Here is a 13,970-nt window from a genome sequence, read left to right on the forward strand (position 1 = left end):
ACTGAGCAATATATTTTCTGTCCTGTAGGCACTAGCTTAGTTAACACTCAACATGGACTGAATCTTGTCACAAAAGGAAATGGGCAAATTGCTGGGTAAGATTTAGTGAGTGACTTGCACTGTGCTTTGACTTCTCATTGTAATTAACTTGTTGAATCACATTGTTTAAGCTGAAGGGTGACAAACTAAAACTAGGATCTCGTGTTCTGTTTCTGCAGCTTCAGAAATTGTGAAATCAATCCTTCACCCAGCCTTTGCTGGAGAAACTACATTTTCTTTTTAACAGATTGTTTCTAACCTTCATGGTTGTCAAGACCTGACCGTGTATAAACATATATAAGTCAGTAGACAATTTGAAACAATAGCTTTAAGGTGTGAATCTCACTCATTTTGCTGGGCTGCTAATGCTGAAATCCAAATGAAAGTAAAGCAACATTAATGGATTTAGTAAACTTTAGCAGAATTTGTGTATCCCAAACTGAACTCTCCATGGCTGGGCCAAGTCACCTGTCCCTTCTCCAGTTGCCAAACTCCCATCTTCTGAAGTGCTGTAAGCACTCAGAACAAAAATGTACAACACATAGAAAACATAGGTGGAGGCAGCATAAAATCAGTGTCAAATAACAGATGTATTTTCATTAAATAAAAAATGAAATTGCTGCAGAAATTCCAATTCACTGTGCTGGAGTGTTGAAGAATCCAGGGATCTTGCCACAGAATCACTGAAGATTAGTGTCTTGTCTAAAACTAGCTAAATGTTCCGTTTTAAAAAATGCATTAACTGGAGTACAAATCTCTTATAATTCTAGAAACTGAGTTTTACTAGCTTCATTAAATAAGGACTCCCCTTACACTTCTGGTTACTTCACAGCTTGCAAAATGGAATTTTGCTCTGAGTTTATTACTGTTAGATCATTTAACTTCTAATTCAACACTTACAGAAATGTAACTTTAAAATGGGCTGATACTTCAGGATGTGGAAGCTGTTACAAACACTTTAACTGTGCACTGCAAGGTATCTGCATCCAACAGTGTTCTTCTGATGGGATGCTCAAAAAACAGTGCTACAGTAATTCAGCATTTGGCATCGTTGGTTTTCATGCTGCTGTGTGCTTGTTAAACCTGGTATTTCTGTTGACACATGTTCAATCCATAAAGACTGAAGTTTATCTGCTTTTAATTTATCCATATAGTATGTCTGCCATTGACCAGCTGTAGAAGACTATCTGAGTTGCACTCACTCCTTTATTCTTTTTAGAGGGACTTCACTACACTACTAGACAGACCAGATTTCATTATGATGAAAGAATTGTTTGGAAGACCGTATCATGACACCAACTTGTTTGACAGGTAATATACTTACAACAGCTGAAACATTTATTCATCTTTCAATTTGGAAGGTATGTGACATTGTACTACATAATGATTTATGGAAATATGCTTATGAGTGTAAATATAATGTAACTGGAATATGCTTTATGCAAGATCTCTTGTAAAGTGTCATTACAAGGCTTATAATCTACTGAGTGTGTTCATCCTATTTGTATGTATGTATCATTCTTGTATCTAAAACTAGAAATATGAAGCATAACTCTGAGGTCCTATTGTAATTATGCAAAGTGTGGGCCATTAATGGTGGATTAGAATCTTGAGGGCTCCCGTTGACCAGGACAATTGGTTGTAAATGGTTTGTTTATCTGCAGGCCTTCCTGTGTACTTCTCAGAAGAATGAGGGTCTTACAGCAGGAGTCTCAAACTCAAATGACCACGAGGCCCACATGAGGACTAGTACATTGGCCAAGGGCTGCATTACTGACACCTCCCCCTGCCACCCTTGGTCCCGCCCCCCACTCCACCCCTTCCATGAGGCCCTGCCCCCATTCCAACCCCTTCCCTGAAATCCCCACCCCAACTCTGCCCCCTTCCTGCCCCTAGGGAGGGCAGGAGGGGTGTGGGGTATGGTGGGGGCTCAGGGCAGGGAGTTGGGGTGTGGGGATCAGGGGTGTGTGGGGTACAGCAGGGGGTTGGGCTGCAGGGGGGACTCGGGGGACGGGCTCCAGCCCGACACACCAGGGGCAGGGCTGGCCGCCTGCCTGCCTGTCCCCGCACCACTCTGGGAAGTGGCTGGAACCTGGGGGAGGAGGGGCACAGGGGTCTGTGTTGCTGTTGCTTCAGGCAGCACCCCCAGCAGCTCCCATTGGCGTGGAATGAGGAACTGCGGCCAATGGGAGCTGCTGGGGGTGCTGCCTGAAGCAAGAGCAACACAGACCCCTGTTTTTTTCTTCTATTCCCCCCCCCCGTTCCCCATATTCTGGCCGCTTCCCAGAGCGGCAGGGGGCAGGGCAGGCAGGGAGCCTGCCCTTCCCCTGGTGCATGTCGGGCTGGAGCCGCTCTAGGTAAATGCTGGGGGGAGGGCTGGGGGGGCCCACAAGGAGTTCGCAGGCTGCAGAAAATAACCCTGTGGGCCACATGTTTGAGACCCCTGTCTTACAGCGACATGATCATGTCACCTGAACTGGAACCCATCTTAAATCTGGTACTTTTCCATTTACAAGGAGGGGTGGGGGCCCAGAGGTACCACCTAAGCTGGAACTAATAAAGACTGTACTGGGGAAAGGATTGGGCCCAGACTAGGAAGGATTCTAGACTGGGAAAAGCTTATTGGAACATCTCTAAGGGTGAGATTTACCTGTATTCAGTTTCTTAATGTATTAGGCTTAGACTTGCGTGTTTTGCTTTATTTTGCTTGGTAACTTACTTAGTTCTTTCTGTTATTACTTGGAACCACTTAAAAGTGTGTTTAAGTATAAAAAGTAAGATGTTTATTTAACCCAGAGTAAGACAGACCTGGGGGAGCAAACAGCTGTGCATATTTCTCTATCAGTGTTATAGAGGGCAGACAATTTGAGTTTACCCTGTATAAGCTTTATACCAAGTAAAATGGATTTATTTGGGGTTTGGATCCCATTAGGAGCTGGGTGCTGGAGACGAGTACTTGCTGAGCGGTTTTCAGTTAAGTCTGCAGCTCTGGAGGTGTGGTTCAGAACCTGGGTCTGTGTTGCAGCAAGTTAGCGTATCTGGCTCAAGACAGGTTTCTGGAGCCCCAAGCTGGCAGGGAAAAGGGGCTCAGAGGTGACAGTCCCAAGGGGGTCTCTGTGACTGAACCTGTCACAGTATATAATTACAGTATGAAATAACTCAAAATACAATTGAGATTTTGAGAACATCTGATATGCTGAAACTGCAGCAGACAGTACTAGAATAAAGTAGAAACACTGCTGAAGTGTGGTCTAAACCTCAAAGACAACCTCATTTCAAATTGTGATAACACTTTTGACTTGGGCAAAATAATCACTTAATTTTGAATTGTGACCCATATCTGAAATCAGGATAATTCTTACATATGTACCTTGTGTGGGTGTTTTAGTGCCTCAAACAGTTTTGAAGGTAAAAAGTAACCTGAAGTTCCAGGCTGTGTGAAGCTAGAACTGATGTCTACTATGAGGTATAAGCACTAGTAATGCTTTGGGACAACTGTTTTGATACACAGCTTGGCTCCGCTTAATTTTTAGAGCTTTAAGTTGCCATCTGCATCATATAACAACTCTGGCCTTTTCCACTAAAGTTTTTAGTGTTCAAGTATTACTTAAAACCCCAATCAATGGTCATTACCAAGGATACTAGGAAATACCATTTCTGGTGTGCTGTGGACATGACCATAAAGTAACTCCATCAGATTTTGGCATTGCTACTTTAGTAGCACTAAATCTGTTGGAAACAAGTAATGTAAGGGATCAAAGAGAGCACTCTTTCATGTCACCATGTCTGTTTTTGCTTAAATCCTCACTGAGAACCTTTTTACATAAGTTTGTTCTGTTCAGTATAGCCAGATTTCAGCTAAAGCTGTCTAAAAATTTTAAAAATAGTAACTATGGAAGAATTAGCATTTTGTACATTCTTTATCAGGATTATAGGCAAAAATCCCTGACTGTATGGAATATTTCTAATAAAGATCTGATTTGATTTCGTTTGAAGCTCCTCAGATGGTTCACTGAAGAGCAATTTATCACAGGACTCCTACATTTAAACATAACTAAAGAAAACTGATATTAGCTAAACTGCCTCTGAATAGAGTTCCTGGCTTGTCTTCAGGCAACTCTCACCTTGGTAATTTATCGCTTGATACTAACCAAATCTGACTCTCACTTTAACCCCTTAGTGTCCATTGCTAACAAATCACTGACCGCAAATCCCAAATGAAGACCAGGAACAAACATGGATATGGAAAAGACCTTTCTAGCTGTATTGTAAAGGTAAGGATGCCTGTTAGCAATTCTGATAAGCAACAGCAGCCACTTACTAAAGGTCATTTCAAAGAGGGTTTGCATGGCTGAAACCAGCAGCTCTTAACGCGATGACCTAATATTGAAATCCTCTGCAGGATGCCATGAGCACTTAGTGTGCTATGTGGCCTATTTCTGAGGAGATAGACATAGTGCAGCTAGGCTGTTGATCAAGTGTAAGAGAGGGATGTCATTAAACTCTCCAAATTACAGATCCAATGTCACTGTGCCAATTCATGGGAAAACTTACGCTGGCTTCAGAATTTAGGTTACATTTTTTAAGTTCTTCAACCAAGCTTCTGACCTCAGAACTGGAAGAAATGGCTTAAACGAATATTTAATGTATGATGGAAAGCGGCTTGATGCAGAGTCCCATACTTTGTGTGTCACTTCAGTCAGTCTGGCCCTAAGTATTGGCATTTAAAACAAATAATTTCTAAGCCCTTTTGTCTTTGGGAGATTTCCTCTTGCTAGTTGAGGACCAACGCTAGACCCAAAAAAAGGTGGTGTATGGAACCAAAAAACCTTGGAAGTTTACTTGTATTACCTTACCTTCACATACTTCACTTCCAACAGCAATTTGTTCATAAATGGCTGATCACCCTCATCTGCAAGCCTGCTTTTGCTTCATTAAAAGTATATGGTTGTTACCTAGAGCTGGCTTTTGGTTGAAGTTTGAACCAAACCCAGGGAATGTTCATTTTTAATCCACTAGTCACTGATTGTGGGAACCTCAAATGTGTAGCACTATGGAGGTAGCATCCATAGGCTGGGGAAGGGATAGAGCATACCATCTTGTAACTTGACTAACCCTACCTCCAACATAGGAGCTGTAGTGACTTTTTTTGTTTTTGTTGAGGGAGCTGTTTCCAGGATGCAGATTGAGCCATCCTTTTGTCAAAAAGGGAGAATATAAGGGGGTGAGGTCAAGAGGGGAAAACTCCAGAACCATGTCCTCAAATATAATAGCAAGGAAAGGTCAGCTATGTAAAGCTGCAATATCAGAATTAACCTTGTTAAATAGCAGCCACTCAGGCTCATAATATCCCCTTATTCATTCTTCAGACATCACTACCTGTGATTTGGTCAACTTCTAAATCAGAGCTAGTCAATAGGCAGACCAAATCCAGATGCTTTTGAATGGACCCCAAAATATTTTTATTTACTTACTAGGGTTGTCTATTTTAATCGCAGTTAACTCGTGCGATTAACTCAAATTAATAGTGATTAATCAGTTTGAAATTTATTAACTGCAATTAAATTAGTATTCTATTTAAATATTTTGGATGTTTTTCTACATTTTCAAATATATTGTATTTTGTGTTATAATTGAAATCAGTGTCACCAGAAAGAGAGAACAGGCATTTTCATGGCATTTTTGCAGCTGGCATTGCAAGGTATTTACATGCCAGATATGCTAAACATTCGTATGCCCCTTTGGCCACCATTCCAGAGGACATGCTTCCAGGCCGATGACACTCATTTAAAAAAAAAAATGCATTAATTAAATTTGACTGAATTCCTTTGGAGAATGTTATGTCCCCTGTTCTATTTTACCCACATTCTGTCATATATTTCATGTTATAGCAGTCTCGGATGATGACCCAGCACATGTTGCTCATTTTAAGAACCCTTTCACTGCAGATTTGACAACGCAAAGAAGGTACCAATGTGAGATTTCTAAAGATACAGCACTGGACCCAAGATTTAAAAATCTGAAGTGCCTTCCAAAATCGGAGAGGGACAAGGTGTGGAGCGTGCTTGCAAAAGTCTTAAAAGAGCAACACTCCAATGCAGAAACTACAGAACCCAAATCATCAAAAAAGAACCTTCTGCTGGTGGCATCTGACTCAGATAATGAAAATGAACGTGCGTCAGTCTGCACTGCTTTGGACTGTTATTGAGCAGAACCCATCAACATGGATACATGTCCCTTGGAATGGTGGCTGAAACATGAAGGGATATAGGAATCTTTAGCGCATCTAGTACGTAAATATCTTGCGATGCCAGCTACAACCGTGCCATGCAAATGCCTGTTCTTGCTTTCAGGTGACATTGTAAACAAGAAGCAGGCAGCATTATCTCCAGCAGATGTAAACAAACTTGTTTCTCTGAGCGATTGGCTGAACAAGAAGTAGGACTGAGTGGACTTGTAGGCTTAAATTCTACATTGTTTTGTTTTTGAATGCAGTTATTTTTGTACATCATTCTACATTTAAGTTTCTTTCATGATAGAGATTGCACTACAGTACTTGTATGAGATGAATTGAAAAATACTTTTTTTTACAGTACAAATACTTGTAATCAAAAATAGTGAGCACTGTACACTTTGCATTCTGTAATTGTAATTGAAATCAATATATTTGAAAATGTAGAAAAGATCCAAAAATATTTAAATAAATGGTATTCTATTTTTTAACAGTGCAGTTAATTTTTTTAGTTGCTTGACAGCCCTATTACTTATTATCCCTATAGGTTTTTATTTTCTCTGGAGTGTGGGCCTTGACTATTCCTTGACCAACAAATTTGGACCTTGACAAAATACTGCCCTTGTTTTAACGCACATGCACTGTGCTGTAAACATGTTGGAAAGAATTGTTACACCAACACCCACTTGTACTGGTAGATTATGCATACGCTGCACAATTGTATGTTGAAAACCTGCATTTCATTCAGGCACTCATACATGAACCTTTGTGATAAAATGGCAGCCTGGTGCTTTACTTGCTTACTGTCATATGTGCTGGTGCTGCTGTCACTGCAACCACCGATGCACCACTTAAAGTAGGGTCACAGGTTTTTTCCAGGTTTGGCATCAGTTGGGGATCTCAAATTCCCACCTATTGCAGGACAGAATGCTTTCTTTTTTGGGGCGGGTGGGGGGAGATTTAAAGGGGAAAAATTAGCAGCTGCAAACTGTCTTGATATTCCTGGTGCTAGCAGTGATTTCTTCCTTTTGAGAGCACTGTATCTTTTGTTTGCAGTAGTAAATTTGATACTTTGTTTTGTTTTTACCTTTTAACTCAACACATTACATGCTACATTAAGAGTGTACTTGATGTCATATGTGGGTGTCTTTTAGGGTCAATGCACCCACTTAAATTCCCATGCAATGTTCTTGCTAAGAGTATCAGGGGGTAGCTGTTAGTATGTATACACAAACTAATCCAGTTGCACCTTAAAGACTGACATTTGCTTGGGTATAAGCTTTCATGGGTAAAAACACTTCAGATGCATGGCGTGAAAGTTACAGATGCAGGCATTATGACACATGAAGAGAAGGGAGTTACCTCACAAGTGGAGAACCAGTGTTGACAGGGCCAATTCAATCAGTTAGTGCCTTATGAGCGTCTCACATGTTGAAACTGCTTAATAGATGCCTTCAGGGTTCTGGAGTGGTAGCTGTTAGTCTGCATCAGCAAAAACAATGAGGAGTCCTTGTGGCACCTTAGTTTTTAAGGTGCCACAAGGACTCCTCATATTTTTTTTTTTTTAAATTCAGGTTCTGGTTTATAACAGAAGCAGCTGGTGTTCTTGACACACATGCCATGGGACCCAGTATACGGTGAGCCTTGGCCACACCTGGCACTTGACCCAGAATCTTCAACTTTTTCCTGATCAATTTCCTCTCCAACCTTAAATTCAGTTTATGGGTGCACTTCTTACATCAGTGAACTGCCACAAAGTATTGGTTTTTATTTCAGTTTTGATCATTTTTAGGTATCAGTGGGGTGACAGTATCAACTAGTAGCTGAATTTTTGAATACCACTAGGGAGGCCCTTGTTAAACACAAGGACTTCATAAAAATTACTTATGCAATGTACATAACAATGTATGTGTTATGCTTACCATTTGCTGATGTATTCCAGTAATTTCTGGTTGAAAGCTGATGTCTTAACCAGTGCCTCATTACAACACTGTTGGCATAAACAAAGCTGGTACTCAGTACCATTGGACTGTTTCTTTGCCAATGCAATACTTATACTATCTGTAACTTAAAAAACAATCTGAGCATTAACTGATAACACAGTACTGTCAGTCAGGGGCCACGATTTAACTTTGTAAGGGCTGCATGTTTCACATGCCTGTGAAACTATTTTTAAAAAATTGGATTTTATGTATTCAAGAAAATGTCTCTTCATTTTTCATGTTTGACACCATTGTTAGTGGGAGAAAGGGCTTTCAAATGATACCCAACTTGTCTGGTTTCTGATGACTTATAAATATTTCCACCAACCACTGGTGCTGGAAGGGCAGTGAGTCTCTGCTGCAACACTGCAGAGGGTGACAGCATTTAAATTATGATTCTGTAAGATGTGGGAATCAAATGCCTCCCTTATCTCTTTATCATTAACTAGCTCATGGAATTATGCATGCTCCCCGACTAATATAAACAGTATAATGCTTATTTTAGGAAGTGGTATGGCCATGTTACCATAATGTTTTCTCGCATGGTTAAATATCTATTAATAGTGGACATGACTAACTGTGTACACTGATTTTAATCACCAGAAGCTCAGCAACGTTACCTGAATATATGCTTAATTTTTTTAGGTCAGTGAGACACCTCCCTAAGCTGTGCACAATTTAAAGTGTGGAGTTTGCATTGCTTCACTGGATGCTTCTGTAGTAAACTTGATTATTGAATCCTTTAGCCTAAACTTGTCACATGTATTTTTAAAAATCTGTTGTGGAGGATTTACTGGAATGAGTCAACTTCAAATCAACAGGAAACTTCAGGGTGAACTGCTACATTGGCTTCATGATTGACTCAATTGTATACTAGAAGCCCTGGAAAATACCTTCTGAAGTTATTTGAGAACTTTGAGTCATTCAATAAATCCATACTATGTACAAAGTCTAGTTTTTTTATAATCTGCTATATGCACTGAAATGAGATCTCTAAAGTGATGAAGTACTTGGCTTACTTGCTACCTCCTTTTACTATTGGTCTAGTATTGAATTAAGGAACTAAAGTTGATTTTTGAGTCTGTAGGTAGTAGTGGCTGGCAAGGGTGGAATTCTGTCAAGCATTAACTTGCTTAGCTGGGGGAAGAGTGGTGTGGATTATAGTTTGAACTAGACCAGCTACATTCTCCATAAAGTTTAGTTTTTTACTCTATACCTTGTTTTGAATCCCACATTGCAACTTGTCAAAGGGGATGTTTAGTAGCTTGAAAATGGAGGCTGCACGATCATGTTTCCCTTTTCCTCGCTGGTTTTCTCCAATCAAGATGTGTGTTCCAAGTCCAGGGGCAGCTCTAGGCACCAGCAAAGCAAGCAGCTGCTGGGGCAGCAGGGATCCAGCCTGGGAGCTGTAGTTCCTTAATTAGCTCCCTGCCTATAGAGCCAGCCCTGGAGCAGGGAAAGAACTAAATTTCCCAGCATTCCCTTGGCCACTATCAACAGGATAGGGAGGGAGTATGGTAGCTAAAACCTCATGCTGCAGCTTGCTGTGACTGGAGAGCTCACTGCTAGAACAGGGTGGCACTGTGATGGGGAACAAGTATGCCCAAGGAATAGGCAGCTTTGGCCCAGATAGCCCCTTCAAAAGACATCCCCAGACTGGATTAAGGATACTTATATGACCTCACCTTGAAGCCCCCAAAGAAAGAATTGGGTGGACTAAATGGACAGTCCCCCTCTCTATCTGAAGCCTAGCAAGGGAGGTAGGTGGCTCCCCCTAGAATTTAAAATGAAAAGTGAGTGAGGGAGGCTCTACTGGACCTGGGCAGCTTTAGATCCAGTACCAGGCATGTAGGAAGATTTCCACTTCTGAGCCATGGAAGCAGAAATTGACTTCCTTTCCAGATTTAGCAATATTCGGAAAGGGAATCTAGCATCTGCCTTCCAGATTTGAACATCTCAAAATTCAGGAGTGCTTAAGGTCAATTTGGGCAGCTGTTACTTCATTTCTCCAAAATCAAATATATGGATCCACTGCTATAGGAAAAAGTAGGATAAAATTGAGCAAGAAATGCTTCCCAGTGGTTTTTAGGACTGGAATTGCTATTTTCAACAGCCATTGCCTTATTTGTTTAAAAGGAAGACTGTGATATTGCATTGGCAAATTCCCCATAGAAAGAGAGTGGAACAAAAATAATAAAGGCACCTCAACTTTTCCTCATTTATGGAAGAGTCTTACATGCATCCAGCTATCCTCCAATCATACAAGCTGAAAATTGTTCCACTTTACTGCAGTTCTGTAACCATATGGGAACCAATCCTGTCTGTATTCTCTGCAAATCCAAAATTCCTGCTGAATGACCCACCCTAGGAGCAAGTTACCAGTGACCCAGGGCTGGGGCAGGAGGAGGGTGCAGCCAAAATTTTTTTTGCTTGTGGCAAAAAACCTAGAGATGGCCCTGTCCAAGTCACCCTTCTGGAACTATCATATAATCTTGGGGTTATTACATGAGGGGGTCATGAGCTGTTAGCCTCCACCCCAAACCCTGCTTTTCCTCCAGCATCTATAAGGGTGTTAAATATATATGTATGAAAATGTGGTTTTTATAAGGGGTCATACGCAGAGGCTTGCTATGGGAACAGGCACCACTACAAGTTTGAGAACCACTGATATAATCCAATATGAATATCTTTCTCCCCTGCTCAAAAACAATTTAAGTTTTCCATGTTGGTTCATAACTATTTGAAGTGGTGTCTAAATTCAGCTCTAATATACTTAAGCATAGTTGATATTCCCTTGCCCATAAACTTCACCTAATATCAAGTACTACTTACCTTTTCTTAAATGCATTAACATTTTGAAGGTATCTCTTTAAAACCAAGAACATCCACATGGGTCATCTACTCCAACCTGTCTAGTAGAAGATATTGGTTTTCACCCACTTATGCCTATACTGAGGCAATAGCTTGTTTGGCTGAAGCATATCTTCCTGAAAAGCACTGTCCTGACTTCAATAGCTCAAGATGATAGTTTGCTTGAGCATCTACAGCCAGGGTCTCAAACTCAAATCCTCCCAGCAGGCCACTAGTGTCACTGAAGATGTATTTTTTATTTCAAATTTCTTAATAAAATTGTCATACAACTTTTCACCTTCCAAAGTGTTTTTAGTGTTTGCCCAACACTTGGCAATGCTTCAGTTCTGTCAGTTTGTTGTTTGGCCTCAGTGATGGAGCAGTTGAAATCTTCAGGATTGCAGCAGTGTGTGCATCAGATAACCGTGTTCAGTATTTTGATTTGTTTATATTCATTGTGGGGGAAAAGACTCTGCCCAGCAACTAATAATGGTATCGCTATCCCTCTCCTCCAACCAATGGGAGTTGCAGGCATAGCACCTGCAGCAGACATTGGCAGCAGCATGTCTACATGTCTCTCCTCCATAGGCTGCAGTGGGGAGGTTCTATGGTCCCAGATGGCCCACAAGCCAGGACTTTGAGACCCCTGATCTACACATTTGTAACTCTAAGTTAAACCCAGCAGCTGCTAATTCAAGTTCTACTAATGCTACTTAGTGTAGCACAGAGACAGCCTGAGGCATGTTCTTCAGCTTCCCTATTTTTAACATTTGTAAATGTTGACACTAGAACTAGATACAGTACTCCAATATCCATCTCACCAATGTAGTATACAGAGGGTAAAATCACCTCACTACTTTTGTTTAATCATTCAAAGACCTCATGTTGTTAAGTACGACTCTCTAAAGCCTTTCCAGGGTAGTTTACCACCTGTATCTTAGAGGGACTCAAGAGTTTCAGTAAAATGCACTGGGTAAAATTTTCAAAAAAAAATCAACAGGCACTACAGAGCCTAGGATGAAATTTTCAAAGATAAAAATGGCAGGGGTTTAATTCTCTTTGAAAGTAATAGTAATAGGCCTAACCACCATTTGCACCTTCAAAAAACAAAACAAACAAACAAGTATAATTGAAAGGATGTTTGCATCATTTTAAATCAATAGGAATTAGGCAAATTTGAATATTTTACCTCTTAACTTTTGATTTTCCAATACATTGACACTTGCACATAAAGCCCAGGTTTCATTACAAAACTTTATTAAAAAGATTCAGCTGACCCTTCACTTTTAAATGCAGACCATCCTCAATGTAAAAACGCCTTTGTACAATAATCTGAATCATAATACAAGCAGAAATGGAGTATAAACTGGCAGACCAAATCTGTAATTAGGCAAGTGTTGGTGGTGGTGATCATTCAAATCTTGGGAATAAATTAAGTTGCTACATTATTTAAATTATGATTTTTTGACCTAGATCAAAGCTCAGTACTTCAAAGTTACATAATGATATTGCTTAATGTGACTTTGGCCTTCTCATACATTCCTTGGATTGAACTGAGAAAGGAGTCAAGCACTTCTTATTGGCAGAAGTCTCTTAAAGGATGTAGTGTTCAATGTGTCTTTTTGGCTCGTAGTTTTTCCAATGTTTTCTGTAAGTAAAAATAGATGTTTGAATATCCAGCAGATTGATTTAGATTTGAAGTTCCTAAATAACAGGCTGGCAGTGTTATGAATAGCTAAATGCTCTATAGGAAGGGCATTAGCTAAGCTTCAATGTACTATTTGAATACTTGCCACAACAGCAGCTTGGATTATGCAGACAATGATATATTCCAAAAAAATGGTATTCAGTGTGTTCAAATACATCAGTGTATTTGGCACAAGGCAACCCTATGTAAATAACAGAACAAGCACAGTAACTATTACATTTCTTCCTATTCCAGAAAGTCATGCAGTGGATGTTCTAACTACATCCCTCTGAAGGGATTTTCTCAGGCTAACCCTAAATTTGTTGCAATGAACGGAATAGTGTGCAAACAGCAGCCAGAAGTTTAAATCCTGATCTTAGGGTTTGGTTTAAATCAAGTGAGCAGTTCCATTTCAAAAACAACTAGTGTAACCTCTTAGTAACTAGAAGAGGAACACTTGGACTATAGAGGCATCAAGATTTCAAACACTGACTCCTAATTTTGGATGTTTTTATCTATGCACTCTTTCCAACAGTTATTTGAGGGAAAAATCAGGATCAGATAATGATGCTAAATCAGATTTAAATTGTAGGGAAAAGTTTAGATAGTTTTGTTTCTGATGAGACATGGGAGGGACCCCGAGAGGTCATCAAGTCCAGCCCCCTGCCTTCACTAGCAGGACCAAGTACTGATTTTGCCCCAGGCCAGTGTTCATAATTTATTGATACACCTTAGAGACCATAGCTCTCTATTGCTATTTTTCAACCTGGTCTTCACTGAAAAATGCAAAATTTTAGTATGTTAAATAATTTACAAGTTAGCAGCTGAAAGCCCATAAACACATCACGTAGCTGTAATTTGTCACCATGAGATAGGGTGGTAGAATTTCATCATTACTGCAAGAGTGGCTCACCCCCATTTGCTTCAGATGAGTTCCAGTTTTTAATAAGTAGGTAGCAGTCTCATTAAAAAGGGACTGCACCTACAGGTAAGTGGAAATAGAACTGCGCAGAACAACAGGCATTAAAATAGAGAAATGCTGGGCCAAGGGGTTTAAGATACTGTACCACATGCAGTTACCTTTTGAAACTCTTTAGCCTTTTCTCTGTTTTTAGCATAGGTTTCTTGTCTTGATTTCTCTTCCTTTCTGATTTTCACTTCGGCTAGTTGATTATAAAGT

The 13,970-nt window shown here is 40.2% G+C and overlaps 2 protein-coding genes and 3 non-coding genes across 75 annotated transcripts in view; 4 read left to right on the plus strand and 1 right to left on the minus strand.

Annotated features, from left to right (window-relative positions):
• TAF1D (TATA-box binding protein associated factor, RNA polymerase I subunit D) overlaps positions 1 to 13,970 on the plus strand; it is a 40,089-nt gene that overhangs the window by 20,203 nt on the left and 5,916 nt on the right. For 8 of the 33 annotated variants that reach the window (XM_065581612.1, XM_065581609.1, XM_065581608.1 and 5 more), the window contains 4 exons: positions 29 to 95; positions 1,259 to 1,350; positions 4,220 to 4,313; positions 5,931 to 6,762. The gene's annotated coding sequence lies outside the window, so the exon portion shown is untranslated. Of the gene's footprint in view, positions 1 to 28; positions 96 to 1,258; positions 1,401 to 2,555; positions 2,679 to 4,219; positions 4,314 to 5,930; positions 6,763 to 7,845; positions 7,909 to 8,898; positions 9,203 to 13,970 lie in introns of those variants that run through there. The other 25 variants (XM_065581606.1, XM_065581614.1, XM_065581603.1 and 22 more) reach the window with 15 other exon arrangements.
• Positions 1,005 to 1,145, plus strand: LOC112060039 (small nucleolar RNA SNORA8). Its single transcript, XR_002889342.1, has one exon. It is a non-coding gene; the product is annotated as a small nucleolar RNA SNORA8 (small nucleolar RNA).
• LOC112060034 (small nucleolar RNA SNORA32) lies at positions 3,663 to 3,783 on the plus strand. The gene has a single exon (XR_002889337.1). It is a non-coding gene; the product is annotated as a small nucleolar RNA SNORA32 (small nucleolar RNA).
• On the plus strand, positions 4,364 to 4,494 carry LOC112060041 (small nucleolar RNA SNORA25). Its single transcript, XR_002889344.1, has one exon. It is a non-coding gene; the product is annotated as a small nucleolar RNA SNORA25 (small nucleolar RNA).
• The window catches only part of CEP295 (centrosomal protein 295), a 47,096-nt gene continuing 45,464 nt past the window's right edge, over positions 12,339 to 13,970 (minus strand). For 15 of the 39 annotated variants that reach the window (XR_010597885.1, XR_010597884.1, XR_010597871.1 and 12 more), the window contains 2 exons: positions 13,871 to 13,970; positions 12,339 to 12,751 (listed from right to left, as the gene is read on the minus strand). Coding sequence is in view for 23 of the 39 variants with exons in the window: in XM_065581591.1 (XP_065437663.1) it covers positions 12,713 to 12,751; positions 13,871 to 13,970 (139 nt within the window). In the remaining 16 variants the exon portion in view is untranslated. Of the gene's footprint in view, positions 12,752 to 12,896; positions 12,993 to 13,870 lie in introns of those variants that run through there. The other 24 variants (XM_065581582.1, XM_065581581.1, XM_065581587.1 and 21 more) reach the window with 3 other exon arrangements.

Source organism: Chrysemys picta, chromosome 1 (assembly GCF_011386835.1).
Source record: "Chrysemys picta bellii isolate R12L10 chromosome 1, ASM1138683v2, whole genome shotgun sequence".
Taxonomy (NCBI): Eukaryota; Metazoa; Chordata; order Testudines; family Emydidae; genus Chrysemys; species Chrysemys picta.